This window comes from Periplaneta americana, chromosome 2 (genome assembly GCF_040183065.1).
Source record: "Periplaneta americana isolate PAMFEO1 chromosome 2, P.americana_PAMFEO1_priV1, whole genome shotgun sequence".
NCBI lineage: Eukaryota > Metazoa > Arthropoda > Insecta > Blattodea > Blattidae > Periplaneta > Periplaneta americana.
This window is the reverse complement of record NC_091118.1, coordinates 205,001-228,929: the sequence shown is the minus strand read 5'-3', so window position 1 is coordinate 228,929 and position 23,929 is coordinate 205,001. Positions and strand designations below refer to the sequence as shown.

Genomic DNA, 23,929 nt, shown 5'->3' with positions numbered 1-23,929 from the left:
AGACAGAAAAATGGTGTGTTTCTTTGTAAACACAGCGGTCATTTTGGAACTTGGTCGTCCAGACACTCACAGCTGCTGTAACTCAGCAAAAATGAGTAGCTGAATCTGCGCTGTCCTGGCTGAACGCTGGCAATGATATCTATAAAAGGAAGGAAAAGGACAGCATAATTAAATCTGTAAAGGAGATTGATGTTGTACAGTTCTCACATTCTTTCTCTAGTACTGGTATTCAATTAAATTTTTAAGTCTTAAACTTGGCGAGGGGATAACAATTTCCCCCACAAATGACGCCTCTAAACCAAACATTTTATTACTACAAGATAAGCAGCTCACGTGTTGTATTCAATGTGCACCGTGTTCTGTTTTACAGATAGGGCTGGTAGACATAATGAACGCCGTGGGAATTGAAGCTGACGGCATCGTGGGCCACTCGGTGGGCGAGCTGGGTTGCAGCTATATGGACGGCTGCTTCACGGCCGAGCAGATGGTGCTGGCCGCGTACTTCCGCGGGAGGGCCTCTATTGAGACAGAGCTGATCGACGGCCTGATGGCTGCAGTGGGTGAGCACCATTATCTGGCCTTTATATGGACCGACATAAAGTCTTCATGAATTTGTTTGTTTATTTCTTTATTTACTTATTTATCCATTTATTTATTTATATATTTGTTTATTTCTTTATTTACTTATTTATTTATACATTTATTTATTTGTTTATTTATTTCTTTATCTACTTATATATCCATTTATTTATTAATATATCTGTTTTATTTCTTTATTTACTTATTTAATTATACATTTATTTATTTGTTTGATTATTTCTTTATTTACTTATTTATTTATTTTTATTTACTTATTTATTTATACATTTATTTATTTGTTTATTTGTTTCTTTATCTACTTATATATCCATTTATTTATTTTTATATCTGTTTTATTTCTTTATTTACTTATTTATTTATACATTTATTTATTTGTTTAATTATTTCTTTATTTACTTATTTATTTATTTATTTTTATTTACTTATTTATTTATACATTTATTTATTTGTTTATTTATTTCTTTATCTACTTATATATCCATTTATTTATTTATATATCTGTTTTATTTCTTTATTTACTTATTTATTTATTTATACATTTATTTATTTATATATTTATTTATTTACTTATTTATTTATAACTTACTTACTTACTTACAAATGGATTTTAAGGAACCCGCAGGTTCATTGCCGCCCTCACATAAGCCCGCCATCGGTCCCTATCCTGAGCAAGATTAATCCAGTCCCTATCATCATATCCCACCTCCCTCAAATCCATTTTAATATTATCCTCCCATCTACGTCTCGGCCTCCCCAAAGGTCTTTTTCCCTCCAGTCTCCCAACTAACACTCTGTATGCATTCCTGGATTCGCCCATACGTGTTACATGTCCTGCCCATCTCAAACGTCTGGATTTAATGTTCCTAATTATGTCAGGTGAAGAATACAATGCGTGCAGTTCTGCGTTGTGTAACTTTCTCCATTCTCCTGTAACTTCATCCCTCTTAGCCCCAAATATTTTCCTAAACACCTTATTCTCAAACACCCTTAATCTCTATTCCTCTCTCAAAGTGAGAGTCCAAGTTTCACAACCATACAGAACAACCGGTAATATAACTGTTTTGCCGTGGTGATAGGGACCCACAATACATGGACTTATTTATTTATACATTTATTTATTTATTTACTTATTTATCCATTCATTTATTTATATATTTGTTTTTTATTTCTTTATTTACTTATTTATTTATATATTTGTTTTTTATTTCTTTATTTACTTATTTACTTATACATTTATTTATTTGTTTATCTCCACACCTGTGGAGTAACGGTCAGCGCGTCTGGCCGCGAAACCAGGTGGCCCGGGTTCGAATCCCGGTCGGGGCAAGTTACCTGGTTGAGGTTTTTTCCGGGGTTTTCCCTCAACCCAATACGAGCAAATGCTGGGTAACTTTCGGTGCTTGACCCCGGACTCATTTCACCGGCATTATCACCTTCATTTCATTCAGACGCTAAATAACCTAGATGTTGATAAAGCGTCCTAAAATAACCCAATAAAATAAAAAAATTAAATAAGTATTTGTTTATTTATTTCTTTATTTACTTATATATCCATTTATTCATTCATTTATTTATTTATTTATTTGCTTTTATTTCTTCATTTACTTATTTATACATTTATTTATTTACTTATTTATTTATACATTTATTTATTTATATACTTATTTATCCATTTATTTATTTATACATTTGTTCTATTTCTTTATTTACTTATTTATTTATACGTTTTTTATTTATATATTTGTTTATTTATTTATTTACAAATTTATTTCTTTACTTATTTATTTATATATTATATATTTATCTTCTTCTTCTTCTTCTTCTTCTTCTTCTTCTTCATCTTCTTCCGATTTCATGACTGCTGATGCCGTCTTCCAGAAACCAAACGCCAAACCTTCCTATCCATCCACTTTTCTGGTGTCAAATTCCTTGAAGTCATGGCAGTCTGTACCCCTTCTATCCACGTCTTTGCTGGACGACCTCTTTTCCTTCTTTCTGATGGTATCCATTCCATAATTTGTCGTGGTAGTCGTTCTCTTCACATGTCCATACCATTGTAGTCTTTTCTTCTCTATAACGTGAATAATGTCTGGTTCTTTCTCTACTTTTATAATTCTTTTATCTGTCTATTTTTTACTCTTTCTTTTTTTTTTTTTGTGTGTGTGAAAATTATAGAGGCATATCGTCACCAGTACATTTAGCAGACTTTATGGCCGTATATTAACGAAATATATTCATTTACTTATTTATTTATTTATTTATTTATTTATTTACCGGTACTTTTTATATATTTACTTATGTATTCATTCATTCATTCATTCATTCATTCATTCATTCCTTGTACAGATTATAGGTTCGTCATTAGGTACTTACACAAACATACATCATACATGTAAACATAAAAATGTAACTCAATACAGGACATACCATTAAAATCCAGAAAAATCCAGGACGTCTAGCAACCCTGGTCATTAGTGAAAAAAATCTCCTTCTAGTATCTAGGATGTTGCAGTACCTTCAGTTTTGATTTAATAATAAAGTTTGGTGAAGAAGACGTAAGCCTAAGATTTTCCTTTGTACTTACAGGTCTTGGGGCAAAGGAGATGAAGAAATTATGTCCACCTGACATCGAGGTGGCGTGTCACAATGGACCAGCCTTCTGCACGCTTTCTGGCCCGACAGAATCAATGAAGACATTTGTGAAGAGTCTGCAGCAGCGGGGGGTGTTCGCAAAAGAGGTCAACTGCGCCAACATCGCTTATCACAGCAAGTACATCGCCGGTGCTGGACCTGCCTTGCTCAAATACCTCAAGCAGGTGACAGCTTAAGTCTGATCTAATCCATCAAGCTAATTCAAATTTAACCCAATTGATAACTTATCTTGAAAATATGGAATTAATTTGACAGATTTTTTTGCCTTTATCTTCAAGGCATCTTCAGGTCAAAATGTTTAGTGTTAAAATTTTCTAAATCTTATTTACACTTTATAATCGAAATCAATAACACAGATTCAATGTTTTCATATTCGCAGAAAACACTTAAAATTGATCTATGAAAATATGCTGTTCTGAAAACCTTGACACCAGTTGCACATAAATGGATTTTATTTTTTAATTGAACCAGTAATCAATAATAAGCTAGGTTTTTCGACTTATTTACTTCAGGCCTCTTTATAACCTCCTTTTTACAGGAAGTATTTTAAATGTCATATAGCCTAAAATCTGAGTGGGAACGAACTTATTTTACATACCTACTAATTTTCATAGAAATCAATTCAGCCATTATCGAGTGAAAAGGTAACAAACACACAGACATACAAACAAAAATACAAAACTGCGATTTTCGGCCTCAGGATAGTTAATTATAATCTTAACATCAATTATTTTTGTAAAAGCGAAAATTACCAGAAAAATTTCAGTTACAGATTTATTATTAGTATAGATTTTAATAGATTTAGATGTGTTATTCGTGAGTGGCTAATAAAAAACCCTGGTTTTTTTAGGAAAGGAACCAGTCCCTACCAAAATTTGCATCAATAATATCATCCATTAAATCCATACGTTTGAGATGAGCAGGGCATGTAGCACGTATGCGCGAATCCAGAAATGCATATAGAGTGTTAGTTGGGACGCCAGAGGGGAAAAGACCTTTGGGGAGGCCGAGACGTAGATGGTGAGATAATATTAAAATGGATTTGAGGGAGGTGGGATATGATGGTAGAGACTGGATTAATCTTGCTCAGGATAGGGACGAATGGCGGGCTTATGTGAGGGCGGCAATGAACCTCCGGGTTCCTTAAAAGCCAGTAAGTAAGTAAGTAATAAGATCATCGAACAAGTTAAAAATTTTAGTTATCTCGGTTACCAAATTTCATATGAAGAAGAAAAAGATTTGAATGAGAAAATTATTTAATTCAACAGAGCAATGGGGATAATTAATCAGATATTCAAACCAACCTTAGTACAAAAACACACGCGCACCAGAATTTATAAAACATTGGCCAGACCTATACTCTGTTTTGGTAGTGAAGCTTGGACGATTCGTAATATTGATTCACAAAGATTAACGGTGTCAGAAATGAGATTTATGAGTCATAGAGCGGGATACACGAGAATGGATCACATTAGAAATTTTGACATTATGAAAGAATTGCAGATTGAACCGATTACGGAATACCTACAGAAATACAGACAAAACTGGAGATCACATGTCATCAGAATGCCTCGTTCTAGAATTCCACGCCAGATTTTAAATTACCATCCTGTGGGAAAGAGATCCTTGGGCAGACCGTTCAAGCGTTGGCAAGAGACCGTAACGGGCCATTAGGCCCAATACATGCAAGGATGATGATGGTGATGATGATGATGATGATGATGATGATGAATTTATGGAAACTAGTGTTGATATAATATTTTAGTTAGTTTGTTTTTTTCTTTTGACTTTGTCTATGTACATGTGGTACCACAATTGTTTTTTTATCAATAAATCAATATAAGATGCTACTGCAGAAGTCAATGTTGAGGCTTCTGGCAGTTGTCTTTATATATCCTGAGGGAGCGAATTTAATCATCAGGGCATATTTAAATGTAGGTCATGTCTGTTGGGTATTGTTCTTTTGTTTTGTCAACAAATGAATGCAACCATATATCATAGTCTAGTATTTACAGTCACGAAGCTTGAGTTATTGAGAGTATTAGGAACAATTGACTGTGCTGGTACTATTTCGCATTGTCTGTGATGAGGCGATATTAGCGATCCTAGTGGTTAGCAACTATCTATGGATGCATAATCCCTACGTACTGAGCTTCGTGACTGTATATACTAGACTGTGCGTACATTAAAAACGAAAAATAAATATCATCCATGTTATTACTACAACCAAATTTCATTTAATTTTGTTTAATATTTTCTTAAGAGCGAAATGAGTCTTACAACAGAGCATTACAAATATGTTCTTGAAACTTAGTTCCGCACAAGAATTTCGGTGAGCAGTATCGTTATGATGTTGATCATTGTGTAAATGAATTTCTGGCCAATTGGCTACATTCCGTCGACGAAACCTTCTCAGAATTGTTAACAGATGAATTCAGTATTTTCTTGTTCACATGACAAGAAAAAAACCTACATATTTTGAAAGCAGATGTAATTAAAAAAAATTAAAATATTAAGTGTGAAATTTAGACATTCCATTAAATCAGTAACATTACCTGTCATTGGTTAGTCTCGGCAAAGAAACCTATCACATTTTGAACCTAAAATGAGTGCCGGAAGTGCCCATTCAAAATTAAACATGGGGTAGAATAAATACCAGTACTGCAATATTAGGACATAATAATTTCAATGTTTACGGATGCCAAATTGTCGACATATTGTATTTCAATTGTCTAGTTAGGACAGAAATGGTTAAGCTGCTCTTCATTCACTTAAACAACACAGACGCAAGCTTCTGTTCTCTGCACAGGTCATTCCCAATCCAAAGCCCAGGTCGCCCCTGTGGGTAAGTTCCTCGGTGCCAGAAAGTGAATGGGACACTCCACTGGCGAAGCTCTCTTCAGCCGAGTACCACACCAACAATCTGCTGGGCTCCGTGCTATTTGAGGACGCCTGCAAGCACATCCCAAACAATGCCATCACCATAGAGATCGCTCCTCATGGCCTTCTGCAAGCCATCCTCAAGCGCTCCCTGGACAAGAATATCATCAACATTGCAGTCACCCAGCGGGGCCATCCCAATGGAACTGAAGTGCTGTTCTCAGCTCTGGGAAGGTGAGAAGCATCGGGGAAGTATGGGAGTGAAGCTTCTTTGTTTGGCAAATATTGCAAATTTGAGGGAAAGGTTGATTAATTATTATACATCTTGATTACACAACTTTTAACACTCTATCACTTCGGAATATGTATTATAAGACTTTCTTGTGTTAAATTTTGACGTACCTTGTTAACATATTTCGACCTATTTTGGGTCATCTTCAGATCTGGTCATTGTTGGTCTTGGCGCCTCTTGTTTTGTTTCCTGTGAGGGCGTGTTCGTGTGGTGTAAAGTGGAGTCAAAGAGTGTGTGTGTTCTGAAATTGAGTTGTGTGTTGAGAATTTCATTGGGGTGTGTTTTTGCGTGTCTGTATATTTCATATTGTTCTAGTGTGTTTAGTTTCTGACTTTTTGGTTGGATGTGCAGTATTTCCATGTCTGTGTTGATGTCTCTGTAGGTCTGTCCAAACACGTTACAAAGAACACATCACAAATGCTAACCACGCCTACAGAGTCATCAACACAGACATGGAAATACTGCACATCCAACCAAAAAGCCAGAAACTCAACACACTAGAACAATATGAAATATACAGACACACGAAAACACACCCCAACGAAATTCTCAACACACAACTCAATTTCAGAACACACACACTATTTGACACAACTCTTCATCACATGAACGCACCACACAACAGGCAGCGAAGTTGAGATAGCGCCGAGATCTAGTAGGCTCTGAGGATGGTGTCAAGTAGCACTGAAACAGCTGTAAGACGAACATGCTTACATAATTAACATGAGTAAGATCGCCTTTTGATCAATTATTTTTATCCAGACATGTAGTTCTCATGTGGACATTGTGCTGTAACGAATCCTTCTTTCTTCCATAATTATTTTTGTCTTTGTTGTTTGTTGCAGGCTGTATGAGCTTGGCTTGCAGCCCCAGCTGACTCGTCTGTACCCCCAGATTGAGTACCCTGTGAGTAGAGGCACGCCCATGCTCTCTCCCCTCGTGCAGTGGGAGCACTCTGAAGACTTCTTCGTCATGATTTATAAGCAGGTAAGCTAGTTGAAACGAAAACAAGCCTAGGTTCAGTGGTCGTTGTTCACTCATTGTGCTTGGCAGAACCATCTGTCATACCTCATCCCTTGCTATTCGATATTATGTTCAAAATACTTACTTACTTACTTTACTTACTTACTTACTTACTTACTTACTTTTAAGGAACCCGGAGGTTCATTGCCGCCCTCACATAAGCCCACCATCGGTCCCTATCCTGAGCAAGATTAATCCAGTCTCTACCATCATATCCCACCTCCCTCAAATACATTTTAATATTATCCTCCCATCTAGTCTCGGCCTCCCTAAAGGTCTTTTTCACTCTGGCCTCCCAACTAACACTCTATATGCATTTCTGGATTCGCCCATACGTGCTACATGCCCTGCCAATCTCAAACGTCTGGATTTAATGTTCCTAATTATGTCAGGTGAAGAATACAATGCGTGCAGTTCTGCGTTGTGTAACTTTCTCCATTCTCCTGTAACTTCATCCCTCTTAGCACCAAATATTTTCCTAAGAACCTTATTCTCAAACACCCTTAACCTATGTTCCTCTCTCAAAGTGAGAGACCAAGTTTCACAACCATAAAGAACAACCAGTAATATAACTGTTTTATAAATTCTAACTTTCAGATTTTTTGACAGCAGACTGGATGATAAAAGCTTCTCAACTGAATAATAACAGGCATTTCCCATATTTATTCTGCGTTTAATTTCCTCCCGAGTGTCATTTATATTTGTTACTGTTGCTCCCAGGTATTTGAATTTTTCCACCTCTTCAAAGGATAAATTTCCAATTTTTATACTTCCATTTCGTACAATATTCTCGTCACGAGACATAATCATATACTTTGTCTTTTCGGGATTTACTTCCAAACCTATCTCTTTACTTGCTTCCAGTAAAATTCTCGTGTTTTCCCTAATCGTTTGTGGATTTTCTCCTAACATATTCACGTCATCCGCATAGACAAGCAGCTGATGTAACCCGTTCAATTCCAAACCCTCTCTGTTATCCTGTACTTTCCTAATGGCATACTCTAGACCGAAGTTAAAAAGTAAAAGTGATAGTGCATCTCCCTGCTTTAGCCCCGCAGTGAATTGGAAAAGCAACAGATAGAAACTGGCCTATACAAACTCTTCTGTACGTTTCACTGAGACATTATTATTATTATTATTATTATTATTATTATTATTATTATTATTATTATTATTATTATTATTATTATTTTATTCTTATTATTAGGATTTTTCTACAATACAGTAGTTATCTTTCACCCAAAGAAATTTCGTTCATACACAGATCTCCATCCTCAGCATTTTCTTCAGTAAGATCTCGCCTAGCCATACCCCTTCTGACGCCATCCATCCATCGTTCTCTTGGTTTTCCTCTTCTTCTCCTTCCCTCCGCAGTCCACTCGAACATCATCTTCGGTATTCTTCCTTTTTCACCCTCTTCACGTGTCCAAACCATTTTAATCTGCTTTCTTCAATTACTTCATTAATGTCCGTTTCCACCTCCATAATTTCTCTAATTCTTTGATTTCTAATTGTTTATCATTATTATTATTATTATTATTATTATTATTATTATTAATATTATTATTATTATTATTATTATTATTATTATTATTATTATTATTATTAAATCCCCATTGTCACCAGGGTATCTTTCGACATTTCTGATCCTCTCTCCTGCTGGTGGCTTAGCCTACGCGTAACCCACTTCTAAGGTTGGAGCACCTGGAAGGCAGAGTTACATTACCCCGATGATATGATAGAATGATCATGATTATATGGTGCCAGGAGAACGTAAGCTAAGTTCCAGACCATAGATGAACACAGAATAATCGCCTTTTAAGGAAAACTTCCTATGATGTTCTAACCAGGAATCGAACTGTAGCCAGAAGCTCTGACCACTAGATCATGAGGCTGGTCGTATTATTATTATTATTATTATTATTATTATTATTATTATTATTATTATTATTATTATTATTATTATTATTATTATTATTATTATTACATTTTCATAATCATGTCCAACATATTTATAATCATTATATTTGAATGCTCGGACTTATAAGGTCTGTAACTTATTCTTTCTCTACCCCAGCTACTCTTGTAATTCTATACTATACATTAATCAGATCTAAACTAGAATATGCATCTGTCGCCTGGAACTCTATTACTTCTACTGATTCGGCTAAATTGGAAATCATCTAAAGAAAATTTATGTCCCTATGTGCTTTTAGGTTTTTGCCAAATTCATCTGTTTTCAGTTATGAGCGTACTTGTAAATATTTTAACTTCTTTAGCCTTTATGCTAGACGTCTTGAGCTTGACTACTTATTCTTTTGTAAAGGGTGATATTGATTGTGAATCCTTCATAAGCAATATCTACCTTCGGGCCTCTTCGAAAGGTTAAGATTTCAAAAACTTTTTTATACCTATAAGCCTAAATCTCTCTCTCCAGTTGTCAGATGCATGAAAGCTGCCAATTTACATTATATTAGTTCAGATCCGTTTATTGTATGGTTTGTTGTTTGGCTATTCTTATATTAAGCATATTCATTTTTAACTTCGTTTGTGTTGTTTTTAGCTTTTCTGTATCATGTATTTTTGTAATTATCCATTTTGTCATTATTGTTTATTTGTATTTGTCTCTAATTTTAATATATTTGTATGCTCTGTGTCTTATATTATTCCAGTCTTCATTTATATGATTTCATTAATTCATTTGTAATTCATTTTATTTAATTGCCACTATTTTAATTATCTCACTGAACTAATTTTAATAATTATTTGTGCTATTTACTTTGTTGCATTTGGTCAATGATTAATGTAGACTATTTTATTGTTTGTATTTTCATCTCATTGCCATTTTCTATCATTCATTCTCATCATCATTTGTTGTTTTGTTTGTATCTTGTGCTAAACTGTAATTGGCCTTGTGCTGTTGTTTTGCACGTTAATATTCTAAAAAATAAATAAATAAAAAAAATAAAAATTATTATTATTATTATTATTATTATTATTATTATTATTATTATTCACGGTATTCTCTTCAAGGGCAGGTCTTTCACTACAAACCCAGCATTCTCCAATCTTTACTATTTTCCACATTATTATCATTAATATTATTATTATTATTATTATTATTATTATTATTATTATTATTATTATTATTATATTATTGTTGTTGTAATAATGATTGTAGCAATGTTTGTTCCAAGTCATTTGTTATAGTTGTACCTAATGTTTCGTGTTGGTTCGCAGGCTAAAGGCAAGGCTAGTGAGCGCCACCTGACTGTCTCCTGGGAGGACAAGTCCAAGCAGTTTCTCTCCGGCAGCGTTATAGATGGCAGGAATGTCTTCCCCGCGATGGGCTTCATCGTAAGTTGAACCTACTGCAATGCTTCGTATGACATTAAGGCAGAAATAGGAAAGATTGTGATGCTGCAGAAAATGAATTTATTAATACTACCATCCCATGATAGCGAGAAAAAAATTGTTTTAGGCATTGTATCTGTCTGTGTACAGTGACTTTTTTCTAGACTAGAGGTTCTCAATCTTTTTCAACGACGTACCACTATTTTTAATTTAGGACATTAGCTGTACCACTAACCAAATTTGTTATGGGAAAAGTCATATGCCGTTCCCAGGGTTATAATGAATGTTTCTGTGCTGAAATATCAGTAACTTATAGTTTATTTAATTGTGAGTAATTAGGGACTCGAACCCAGACCACCTGCATGACAGGCTGAAGGTCTAACCACTGAGCCACCACAGGGGACGTCATTGTAGATGATTATTTACTTTAGCCTTGTAAATAGATCTACAAATACACTTCAATCTGCCCTAACAGTCAGTGAGGACAGGAATGGTGTAATATGCTATCAGCTTAGCCAGCTGGTGTCACTACAACTTCCTCAGTTTTATAGCTATGTTAACAAAATTTTGGTGAAGTATGCTCCACACAGTGTAGAATCGTTTTAAATGATTGATGGAAAAACGACACGAGTGAACCGAGTTTGTTTTTCCAGCAAGCTCCTCAATTGACCAATAATTAAAAACATTCAAACATATTATTGAAATCATTTTATATTCAAACACATTATTGAAATTATTTTACTTACTTTTCCATTGTATAAAACTTTGAAAACAGCTATATATTTTTATATTTTACGATAATTTATATTTTTATTTCACACTTAAAGTACCACCAAACACTGGCTCACGTATCATCAGTAGTACGCATACCATAGGTTGAGAACCGCTGTCCTAAACTGTAGGTTGGAATTTATTCATATCCAGTACGTCACGAATAAATTTATCCTGAATAATTTCAAGGGAAAAATTGTTCTGGTGCCGGGTATTGATCCCAGGACCTCTGGTTGAACGTACCAGCGCTGTGCTAACTGAGCTACCCGGGAACTCCACCCAACACCGTCTCAACTTTTCCCTTTATATCCACACAACTTGTGTGGGCTGACGAAACGCCAGAGACCCACATTGAGTGCACACAATCTCTGTGTGACTTGGAATTGTGGTTTTCTGTTAACGTACACAATGACGTATATATTATGCAAATCTAGTCTTTCAGGTAAAGCTCCCTGTAAAGCAGATTTGAATAATTTCAAGGGAAAAATTGTTCCGGGGCTGGGTATCGATCCCGGGACCTCTGGTTGAACGTACCAGCGCTCAGAGCTTTACAGGGAGCTTTACCTGAAAGACTAGATTTGCAAATTTATCCTGGGATGAAGTACATGTAGTAACTAATAATATGAGAAACATAATCGTTATGGATAATATAAAGTGTCTAATGAAAAAGTAGGTATAATATGTGTCATATTGTTTATTCTTTATACAGTGAAACTTTGTTTATATTATGTTTCACACTGCTGAAGTTTCGGAAAAATCCATGAACTCTCCATATTAATTTATTATTTCTGTTATACGTTTCTCGTATATTCGTTTTTTATAGTTACACAATCGCATTTTAAACCAGAGATACGAAACTTCATTTATAGCCTATGTTCTAAATCAGTTTTGTCGAAATGTGTTTGCTGTGAAAATTAAGAACGCGAAAAAACAGCACGTTATCATTGTTAAGTTGCGACCCACTTTGAAATTCGTGGAAATTCGTAGCTGCCCATGCTTGCCCCCAACAACCTTGTGTCCTTTAATGACGCTGTTACTGCATTAGAAACAGTGAAACATTTTGTAATACCTACGTCATGATGTAACTGAACAATTTACGGAACAGTTATCACAATTTGAGGGCATGGTTTATTCCTCACCAGCAAACAGTTCAAAATAACTGACGTTTTGTAAAATAGTCCCATGTTATTAATTGAAGATCGCATTGGAAGAACGATGTATGTCATGTCGTAAATGTTTTTGCATTGGAGTTTGAAATGAAATATATGACCCAGCTTTGGCTATAAGCAGCTAAATCAATCTTCTTAATGTATCCAGCTGTTTGCCGACAACATAAAGTCCACTATAGTCCACTGTAGTCTATTCAGTTGTTGTTTTTCATGAGAAATGAGGGGTATTTTGATCGGTGTTCATTATAGATGCTGTTGCTAGTAGCCAGAGGTGGGGTGTAGTCAATATATACTGCAGGGCTGTGTCTTCTGCAACTGGTACTGATGATTTTAATTTACTTCTTTTGTGGTTTATGGATGCACAGTATAGAAAAATGTGTTCATCATGATTATTACACCACAGACAAGTAGGATTATCAGAAATGTGAAATCGGTGTAGGTACAATTGAGTGACAATGTGACCTGTTCTGGCTCTTGTTAAAAATGTCTGAACATGTCTGGGCAAGTTTTTATACATTTCCAGGTCATTTGGTTTCTTTTGTACAGACTGTAAAATTTTTCCTTTGTCAGAAGAGAGCCAATTGTAGATTCATATGTTTGTAAAATGAGACTTCACTGAAGCAAAAGCACTGGATAGAAATAAGCAGCTAAGATTTCCTAGAAATAATTTTACATTGTTTAAGAATATGTGTTATAAATTTCAGTACTGCATTAGACTTAAAGATGGCTTACCCGTGAAGTTATAAATTTCTCTTGTGAAAATGTTATTAAATAGACTCAGCTTGTTCTCCTGATATAGTCTTCAAATATTATATCAGATGCTATTTTTTTTAGACTTCCATAAAAACGTATAAATGAAGTTTTACTGTACATTTTAAGTGCTACATATTACAGAACTTGATTGTGCTTTCCAACAGGAAATCGTGTGGGAGACATTTGCACTAGTGACTGATCAAGTGTATACAGACTTCCCGGTTGTTTTCGAAAATGTGCGTTTCCACAGACCCGTGGACATCCCTAAACAAGGTAAGTGAGTCTAAGGGAGGGTAAATTAGTGTGTAGGTATTCTTAAAAACATCGTCATGGTTATTTTTGTCTGAATAGTATCTCTATTTTAAGAGGAATACCGGTATTGAATAAAAATTACAATTACAATTACCATCTTCTCGTCTATGAATAGCCTAAAATGTGTGGTAAAGAATTACATTTATTTTATCGTTTATCAAAGGCGTCATTTGGACGGGATAGGACAATTGCCCCCCTTCCATCAGTATAAGATTCATTTAAAAAGAACTACGTAAAGGTTAATTTTTGGTTTTACAGAATTTATCAGAAATGGTACTGTAACAATTGTTATTAGAGTAGAAAAATTCACTCCAGCTCCAAGGATGGAACCTGGGTACTTAGTTCTGCGACCAAACACTCTATAGGTCTCGCAAGTACGGATTACCGACGGAAGGAATGTGAATCAAACACTGCGATAAGGAAGAGCGGGCGACAGGAAAGGTCACGAGATAACTTGAATGATATTCAGGAGTACAGTCAGAAGAGAAATGACATCGATAGAATCAGTCTTGCGTTGTGATAGTTACATTACGACTTTAGTTTGTTCCATTGCATGTGAATACGGCATTATTATTTCGTTCGTAAACATATGTTGCGTGTTTAATTAGCTTCGAATTTTTCTCTTGCTACGTTCTTTATTTCCACAGCGATGTCCTCATTTGTTCATCTTCTTGGAAGAGACAGTACTTCCATGGCCCACACCTCTCCCTCCTCTGCGTGCCAACATACACACGTCAAAACAGACAGCAACGCCATCATTGCTTTTCGGTAATCGTTCCTTGCACGAGCTATACCACTGAGCTACGTCGAAGTTCAATCCACAGCAGCGGATCGAATCCATCTCCTTTAGTGTTTTTCCCTTTGTAGTCTTACTCCATGTTCGACATATACAGAGTTAGTTAAAAGTCCCGCACCACCCAAAAAGCTATTGAAGCATACGGTTCAGTGACATGAAACTTGGTATGTGAGGATAACCATATACTAAGAACTCAATAATGGTATTACAGAGTTTTTTCTACTTCCGGTTTAACCGGAAGTAACTCCAAATCTCTTACTTTTAAATGGAACATCCTATATATTATTTTATTTTTGAATAGTGCTCATTAAGAGCTTTTCAAAAAGTACCCACACTTGATACTTCTATACAAATTTAGTGTTGCTAAGTCAAGAAAACAGAAAAGTGTATCGAATATTAAAATAATAAAATACTCCTTTCCTAACAAAAACAAAACAAAGCTAGCTCACCTTCTAAATTATGTGTTCAAATTGGTAGCCCTCAGCTGCTTTACAATGTGTTACTCGATCATAGAAACCATTTAAGGAACGATTTAACCAGGCTTTAGGAATATCTTGCACCACTTCCATTTTTATTTAGCAACACTGAATTTGTACAGAAGTATCAAGTGTGGGTACTTTTTGAAAACCTCTTAATGAGCTTTATTCAAAAATAAAAAAATATATATTAGGTGTTCTATTTAAAATAAGAGAGTTGGAGTTACTTCCGGTTAAACCGGAAGTAGAAAAAACTCGGTAATACTATTATTGAGTCCTTAGTATATGGTTATCCTCACATACCAAGTTTCATGTCACTGAACCGTATGCTTCAAAAGTTATTTAGGTGGTGCGGGACTTTTAACTAATCCTGTATGTTGACATTATATTAAATCAACTGCCATTATACAAGGAGTGCAGTGGCGCTTACTTATATGGGCCCATGGGGCCCAAATCCACCCAATAATTCGTCGTGTTATTATTATTATTATTATTATTATTATTATTGCTATTTATGAGATTATTTATTTTAACGTATATCTCAACTGTTTGAGCCCACCCAATGTTTTCCAAAAGTTGATGCCACCGAAGGGGCGCACTCAATTGAGTGACTTGATGGCTGAGATTCCACAGTATATACACTGTTGGGCGAAGAATTTACGTAAAGGTTAATTTTTGGTTCTACAGAATATATCTGTTATGGTAACAATTTATTATTAGGGGAGAAAAACATTAGAGGAGATGGATTCGGTCCGCTGCTGTGGATGAACTTCGACGTAGCTCAGTGGTTGGAGTGCTTGGTACGTAGAACCAAGGACCCAGGTTCGATCCCGGCGCCGGAGCGAATTTTTCTCCTCTAATAACAATTAAAAAAAAAGTTAATAACTGAGTACTGGTAGTAGGCCTACTGCTACAGAAAAAATTGTGTGAACTGTGCCTTTAATATTACGATATTCATATAATTACGGTTGTTATCATCTTTTATTTTGTGATTACCGGTTGTTAAATACAGACTCACAATTTTATATTGTCGTACTTCCCTCACAGGGGACCTGGAGTTGGGTGTAATGGTTCAGAAAGGCAGTGGACGGTTTGAGGTGACACATAGTGGGTCTCTCGTGGTGAGTGGTGTGGTGCTCACTTCTGACAAGATCTCGCAACAGCTGGCTGTTCTGCAGCCACTCAACCAAGATGGCAGCGAGCTGTCATCCCAGGACGTGTACAGGGAACTGAGTCTGCGAGGCTACAACTACGAGAGCCAGTTCCAGAGCATCGCGTCTCTGCATGCCAGAGGTGAGCACCACAAACTAGAAATATTAGCTTGATGCTTAAGATCATTGCGTTTTTGTTCGTCATGACAACACTGCGTTGCTAAGAGATTGTTTATCGTTTGTCACTTTTCATTTGTTATTTGTGAGTGTTGTGCTTGTAATTGCGGGTTTGAAGATAGTTTGTGCTATTTCTGGGCTAAAGAAGATGAACTGTCGAGTGGAAAAAAAGAAAAATACGAATACTTGCGACATATTCCTCTGCTTGAGCTTAATAAAAGAGTATGATATGATATGATATATATTATTTATTCCACCAGCTTACATCGGTCGTGATGGCCCTTCACATTTCTATATACAGTGCCGTCACTCCCTTGGATACATAACATTCTGCTTACGCTTTTTCTAAACCTCCGGCTATCACATATAAATGACCCTGATCACTTTTCCATCACGTCTCTCACCTCTGTTTCCCTCCCTTCTTATACAGGGTGTTTCAAAAATACGGGGCATAATTTCAGGTATGTATTTCCCACATGTAGACATCAAAATAGTTCATTACAACATGTGTCCGGAAATGCTTTATTTCCGAGTTATGGCCTTCACAACATTGAAATTCACCGGAACGTTTTTCTTTCCGCAGGTCGTTGCCGTCAAAGGAGACATTAAGAGGGCACTCTGACAGTTCATTCCGAGGCGAAGGTTACATTCAGTGTTGTGTAGGCGTTAGACTGTGCGACATGTATTCAAATCAAGAGCTGGCAGAGATACACTTCATGTACGGTAAGGCGGACGGCAATGCTGCGCTGGCTCGTCGTTTGTACCAGGAGAGGTACCCACAGCGACAATGTCCAGATCGGAAGACATTTGTACGTCTCCATTACCGTCTGTGCGAGTATGGAAAATTTAACTCTCCTGGTTTGGGAAGGGGACGACCAAGATCTACAACTCCAGAAGTACAGGAGGAGATTCTGGAGACTGTGAACATGACTCCTTCTATCAGCACACGAAGGGTAGCATTGCAAGTCAATGTTCCTCATACGACTGTCTGGAGACTGTTGAAAGAGTACCAATTGTATCCTTATCATTTGCAACGTGTACAGGCCCTGTCACCAGCAGATTACCCTGCACGAGTTAGGTTCTGTCAGTGGTTCTTGCAGCAGTGTGGTGTAAATCCGAACTTTCCTGCCTTAGTATTATTTACAGATGAAGCACAGTTCACAACAAATTTCCACAATCAGCATGTATGGGCGTATGAAAACCCACGTGCAACTGTTCCATCTCATCACCAGGTGCGGTTCTCCCTCAACATATGGGCTGGTATCATTGGTGATTGATTAGTTGGACCCCATGTACATGTAAACAGACTTACGGGGCAGGCGTACACAAACTTCCTGGAAAACACCATACCTCATGTTTTAGAAGACACTCCACTGATCAATCGTCAACACATTCACTTCTTGCATGATGGCGCTCCTGCACACTTCAGTCGTACGGCTCGCTGGTACTTGGATCGAAGGTTTCCTGATTGATGGATAGGTAGAGGTGGCCCAATTGCTTGGCCTCCACGCTCACCTGATCTGAACCCTCTCGATTTCTACTTGTGGGGCCATTAACTATCATTGGTTTATTCGTCTCCGGTGCCTGATTTGGAATCCCTTCGGAATCGAATTGTGGCATGTTCTGAGGACATATGCAATACTCCTGGAGTTTGGGATCGTGTTCGCAGGTCAATGAGACATCGATGTGAGGTCTGTATTGAAGGAGGAGGTGGACATTTTGAACATCTTCTGTAATGACAATGACGTGCGGAAAGAAAAACGTTCCGGTGAATTTCAATGTTGTGAAGGCCATAACTCGGAAATGAAGCATTTCCGGACACATGTTGTAATGAACTATTTTGATTGTCTACATGTGGGAAATACATACCTGAAATTATGCCCCGTATTTTTTAAACACCCTGTATTTACCCTTCCCTTTCCCAGTTATCTATCTGATTCTAACTAATCTCATTTAACTAAACAATCACTTCTCTCAATCTCTTATTAATTGTTCCGAACATTGTTTACATTAGTTGAACTCTTCCATAGTTGTTAACTTATTTATTCACTTGAATCACTACCATTCACTGACCACTTATTCCCATTAATCTAATCTGTATATTTTCAGACGAAGTAGTTTCTTCAGTTTCATTACCTTTCCATTCCCACTTTCGTTATTATATTTGTATCACTACTTACTTATTATCACTCTCTGGTTATTACTTGTACCTTACCCTTTTTCACTATTATTCCTTTGCCTTGCCGTCTTTTCTGTCACTATCACTCACGCATACTATTTTCACTTTATCACTTTCCTATGTCTTGTCACTCAAGCACCAACCTCTTAAGTTATAACTTTTCTGTCCCTTACTTCTTCCCACTGACGTACCTCTATTCGGTGTCCCTAATGTTACTTTATCCCTTCCAGTTCTTACAGAATCTTGTCTTCTTATCTTGGTATCTTCTTCATCTCTCAATCCCTTCTGTAATTGCTGACCCATATTCGTTCTTCCAGCTGGATTCACTGAACTCTTTTTGCTGTTCTCAGCTCCTGTATGCCGTCCTTCTGTTCTTCCCTGTCTACCTGATGTCGTCATCATAATTTTAGTGCAAGTGTCTTGTTTCTTCTTCAATTGCTTGTTGACATCCTCGTCCGCTGCTGTTGCTGAGCTATGCATTCCTCTGGTCACTGGCCTCTCTTCCTGGTTCATGTTACTCGTTGACTGGTTCATTCTATTGCTTGCTATTCTTTCCTGTGTGATGACCTCTCCACCTTTTAATTTTTCAAATAGTTCTTCCATCGTGTTTAATATAAAAGAGTAAAGGCAGCAGAGGCGACTTGGAAAAATTTGTGCCGTGTATTGGGAAAATGCCATCAGGAAAAGCACTGCAAGAAAATGATTCTTTCATTTCAACACACAACACCCCATACAAAAGTTAGTGTCCGTCCACAGAAGATGGCTTCCCAGGAATGTAACCATAACTGCTGGCATTTATTGCCGACAACTTAGAAGCCTTGCGGCCGCAATTGAAGGAAAACACCGGGAAGACTGCATCAAGTGCAGCTGCAACACAATAATGCATGCTCGCACTCCACTAGCATGACCAAAATAGTTATCCAGGAGTTTGGTTGACAGGTGAATCGACATTCTCCATATGTTGTTATTGTTTTCTAATGCCAGGCGTTCGACAATAAAGTCATTTGACCTCTTGCACTCCAATATTTTTCAAAGATATTATCATGACCAGCCAATGAAGCACGGATTTTGAGATGTTCCCAACCCATTCCTTGGTTTGAGTTGCACAATGGACAGTTAGGGGACTGATATATTCCAATTCTATGCAGGTGTTTGGCCAAACAATCATGGCCTGTTGCCAATCTAAATGCAGCTACAGACGATTTGCGTGGTAAATCGGGAATTAACTGTGGATTTTGATGCAGAGAGTTCCATTTTTTCCCTTGGGATTGTGTTATCAAATTTTGTTTGTTGAAGTCTAAGTATGTAGATTTAATAAATCTCTTCACAGAGTAATACGTAGATTTAGTAACAGGTCTGTAAGTAGCAGTGCTGCCCTTCTTTGCTAAAGCATCCGCATTCTCGTTTCCCAGGATTCCACAATGGGATGGTATCCATTGGAATACAATTCTTTTATTGAGTGATATTAATTGAGAGAGCATTTTAGTTATTTCTGCTGTTTGAGATGAAGGTGTGTGTTTAGAGACGATTGATAGAATAGCTGCTTTGGAGTCTGACAATATAACTGCATTCCTAAATTTATTGTTGTGGCTCCTGAGACTTTCACTTATTGCAATCATTTCACCATCAAAACTTGTTGTTCCATACCCAAGAGATCTATAAAGTGAGAAGAGACAGCACGTAACACCTGCACCGGCACCTTGTTCTCTGGAGATCAAGGATCCGTCAGTGTATAAATGAAGCCAGTTTTGTGGAGGGTATCTAATATTAATTGTCTCTAAAGACAATTGTTTTAGTATTTCAGTGTTTACTTCTGATTTCAGTATTTCTTCTGTTAAATTTAGATTATATTCCATATTTAATAGAGTTAAAGGGTTTGGTTTAATTTGTAGGTTTTCTTTTAAATTCGGGATATACATTCTCCATATTCCGCCGATCTTGCGCCTTCAGATTTCGACCCTTTTTCTTTCTATATCCAACAATCTTCAATGGAACTGCTTTGGTAACGAAGATGCTTTACAAACTTGGCTTGACAACTTCTTTAACTCCAAATCAACAGATTTTTTCAGTCGCAGAATCGAAAACTATTCCAGCGTTGGCAGAGAGTCGTAGATAATGTAGGAGACTAATTTAATTTCTGTCTTCTATTCATCTCAAAATAAAAAAAACTTTTGTCGCAGTGGAAAAATGCTACCTTCTCTTACATCAACCCAATGCATTCCAGTGGTGTGGTTTAATTCTGATACCATACTTTGCTTTTGATTGTGTTACTTTGGTTCATTTGTTTTGGAAATTTTTGGATTGAGGCGAGTTCAGATTTTTCTCTTGGATTATATATTCTGTGGTTAGGATTGATCTGGGTTGCAATGGTTGGTTTAAGTTTACTGTAAGTGAACCAATACCAGTACGTTAAAATTAACCAAAAAATCGTTTTTCTGATCTTCATAAAATGAGGTTCGACATTACACAATTATGAATGTTTTTATATGTGGTTTGTATATGTTCAGTCATATTTAAATTTCCCAGGTTGTCTTTAAGGATAACCCAGTCTTACTAATCTTAACCTATGCTAATAATGGTTTTTAATGCAGTTTTTCTTAGAAAGCATTGAGGGTACAGCAATCATCATCATCATCATCATCACCATCATCTTCCTAACCAGTATTAGGGCAAGTGGGCTGTTACGGTCTCAAACTAGAATTTTCAGTCCATCTCTTCTTTGGACGGCCTAGAGATCTTTTGCCATATGGGTGGTAATGAAACAGTGCTTTTGGAATTCTGCATCGATCCATTCGTTTGAGATGACCCTTCCACTGAAGTTGATATTTGCTGATGAACTGTATAATGGGTTCTATTTGAAGTTCTTGCAAGGTAGTGATGTGCATTCAATCTACAACCTCTCCTACCCAAATCCCATCCTCACCTTCCCGTGGTGCAACCCGCTTTGAACGAACGAGGCTCTGGGGACCGAGTATCAGCGGTATAACCGAAATGTCATATGCAGAGGAAATGCTGTATAGGTGGGAACCCCACCAATTGCACCTCTCTGGGCTAGCAACCCATTGAGCGTCATTTTCACATTGCTTTCAAGTCTCAACAGAAGCCTCGGGTACAGTAATAATAATAATAATAATAATAATAATAATAATAATAATAATAATAATAATTTGTCAGAAACCAGTACATAAAGCCTGGATATGACATCGTCAGGTTAGATGGAATATAATTTTTACAGTTTATTCCTGGCGATTTTAGCTTTAATTTAACAGGGGTTTTCGAAAAATAGGGTTCCATCTGCAATTTTTTTTATATAATGCAAATTTGAGTTTGTATTTTTTGCTATGTTGCTTAGGTTAATATTTTGCGAATTTGAATTTCATAAAAACGCCTGTGCTAAGTCAACAGTAAACTATAATGAATGGTCTCTGAAAGAGAGAGTGAGGGAGTGAGAGTGAGCCAGACAGAAAGAAAGAGAGTTGTGTGTGCGTGCGTACGTACCTGGGTCTCTTGCAAGGTCCCTGAAAGTTTTTAAAGTAATTTTGATGAATAGAAACTAATCAAATATATATTGATTTTATAGTATTTTTTTTAATTTCATCAGTAGTTTTATTGTTATTGTTACGGTATTATTGTTGTTGTTATTATTATTATTATTATTATTATTATTATTATTATTATTATTATTATTATTATTATTATTATTATTTGAAAAATATACTATGTAGTACATCCTACATTAAATATTTTAGAGTAGGCATATATTGTTCACATCAGAGAACTATACATGCATACAAAATTTAATTGAAGTAGCTTAAGTCCTTTTTGAATATCATGTAAACGTTGTCTCACTGAACAAAATTCTCTAACAGTTTTCTTAATTAAAATTATTAACTATTAGGTTTTCAAAAACATTAAAATTGCTTAGGGATGTACAGATAGTATATACTAATTATTTCCAAAGGTCCTATAGATTCTGAAGTGAAAATAATTTGAAATATAGTAAATTTACACAAGCGAAGGTTATACCTCCCCCTCTTAAATTCCAACATCCTCAGTTGTTTGATTATATCTAAGAAATACTGCAGAATAAACTATGATTTTGTATATTGCACAGGTCAAAGTGGTAAAGTCCACTGGAAGAACAATTGGACAACTTTCCTGGACAGTTTGCTGCAGATACACTTTCTTCAGGACAACAGGAGGAACCTGAGAGTGCCATTGTCCATCCAGAGACTGACGATAGATGCCAAGCAACAGACTTCTCCTGACTACAAGAAAATGGGCAAGTCTTAAATTAGGAGCCTGATCAGAATAGCTGTCGTTGCGAATACAATATTGAAGACCTCCCTGGAATAAAGATGTAACCAACAAAACTGTAGTTCATGTTTCAGGAGAAAGGAAGATAATTTCAGGGGCATATTTCAATAGGCCTATATTTACTATCACAACCATAGACTAAACAATAACCGATAAAAGTTTATTCAGCCACTGAATGCAATAATTCATTGTTGTAAATAAAGCTTTAAAGTTGCTTTTTTTTTACCTACATCCCATATTTCAAGAATCTGATGTTACATCTTTTTCCGGGGACGTCTTCAGTTATTGTTATCTTGCATTTGTCTCGTCGAATGTGACGTAGAAAGATACAAAAAAAAATGGTCAAGCAACAATTTCATAAAAAAAAAACTAATGAAACGCACAAAGGACAAATCATGGAAGAACATAGCTGACAAATCCTCAACGAATCCAAGACGCATAGCAGTTCCACATATCCGATTGGTTACAGGGCATGACTTCTTATTTACAAAAAATTGGAATTCTGGACAGCCCTCTTTGCAATATGCAAGAAGACATGGACAGTTCTCATCTTCAACACTGCCCTTCAGTTTACTCCACAAAGATCTGTGACCAATATTGGGAAGCACGTGCAAAACTCTCTTCCTAATACTTTTTCTTTTTTATTACTTATTACTGTTATTATTTCAAACCTTTGTTCGTGTACACATTCTATGTATTGTATGTTTTAAGAAAATGGCCATTGGTCAAGTTCTAAGATGCATTAGATATAAAAAATATATTAAAAGTGATTTCATTTAGGTACCTGTGTCTTTTGAATTATAGTTCAAGAAAATAATCTATAGAGGGTAAAATAACCTGCAGCATGATAAAGAAATGGCACTATTGCAAAAGCCATCAAATGACACCACATTCTGTCTTCAGACGAGGTGGTCGAGGTGAGCATGTACAGCGAGCTGGGCATCATCAGGGCGGGCTTGGTGGAAGTGAGGGGCCTCAAGTCGGTTTGGATCAATCGGCACCCTCCTACAGGGCAGATTGTGCTGGA

The 23,929-nt window shown here is 36.3% G+C and overlaps 1 protein-coding gene across 1 annotated transcript in view; it reads left to right on the top strand.

Annotated features, from left to right (window-relative positions):
- The first annotated feature begins 31 nt into the window (after positions 1-31).
- Positions 32-23,929, top strand: part of LOC138695369 (fatty acid synthase-like) — a 24,154-nt gene continuing 256 nt past the window's right edge. The window contains exons 1-9 of the mRNA XM_069819787.1: positions 32-560; positions 3,187-3,416; positions 6,062-6,366; positions 7,270-7,411; positions 10,688-10,804; positions 13,659-13,767; positions 16,126-16,371; positions 22,700-22,867; positions 23,806-23,929. The exon at positions 23,806-23,929 is cut by the window's right edge and continues 256 nt beyond it. Coding sequence (XP_069675888.1) covers positions 389-560; positions 3,187-3,416; positions 6,062-6,366; positions 7,270-7,411; positions 10,688-10,804; positions 13,659-13,767; positions 16,126-16,371; positions 22,700-22,867; positions 23,806-23,929 — 1,613 coding nt within the window. The 5' untranslated portion in view covers positions 32-388. The remainder of the gene's footprint in view (positions 561-3,186; positions 3,417-6,061; positions 6,367-7,269; positions 7,412-10,687; positions 10,805-13,658; positions 13,768-16,125; positions 16,372-22,699; positions 22,868-23,805) is intronic.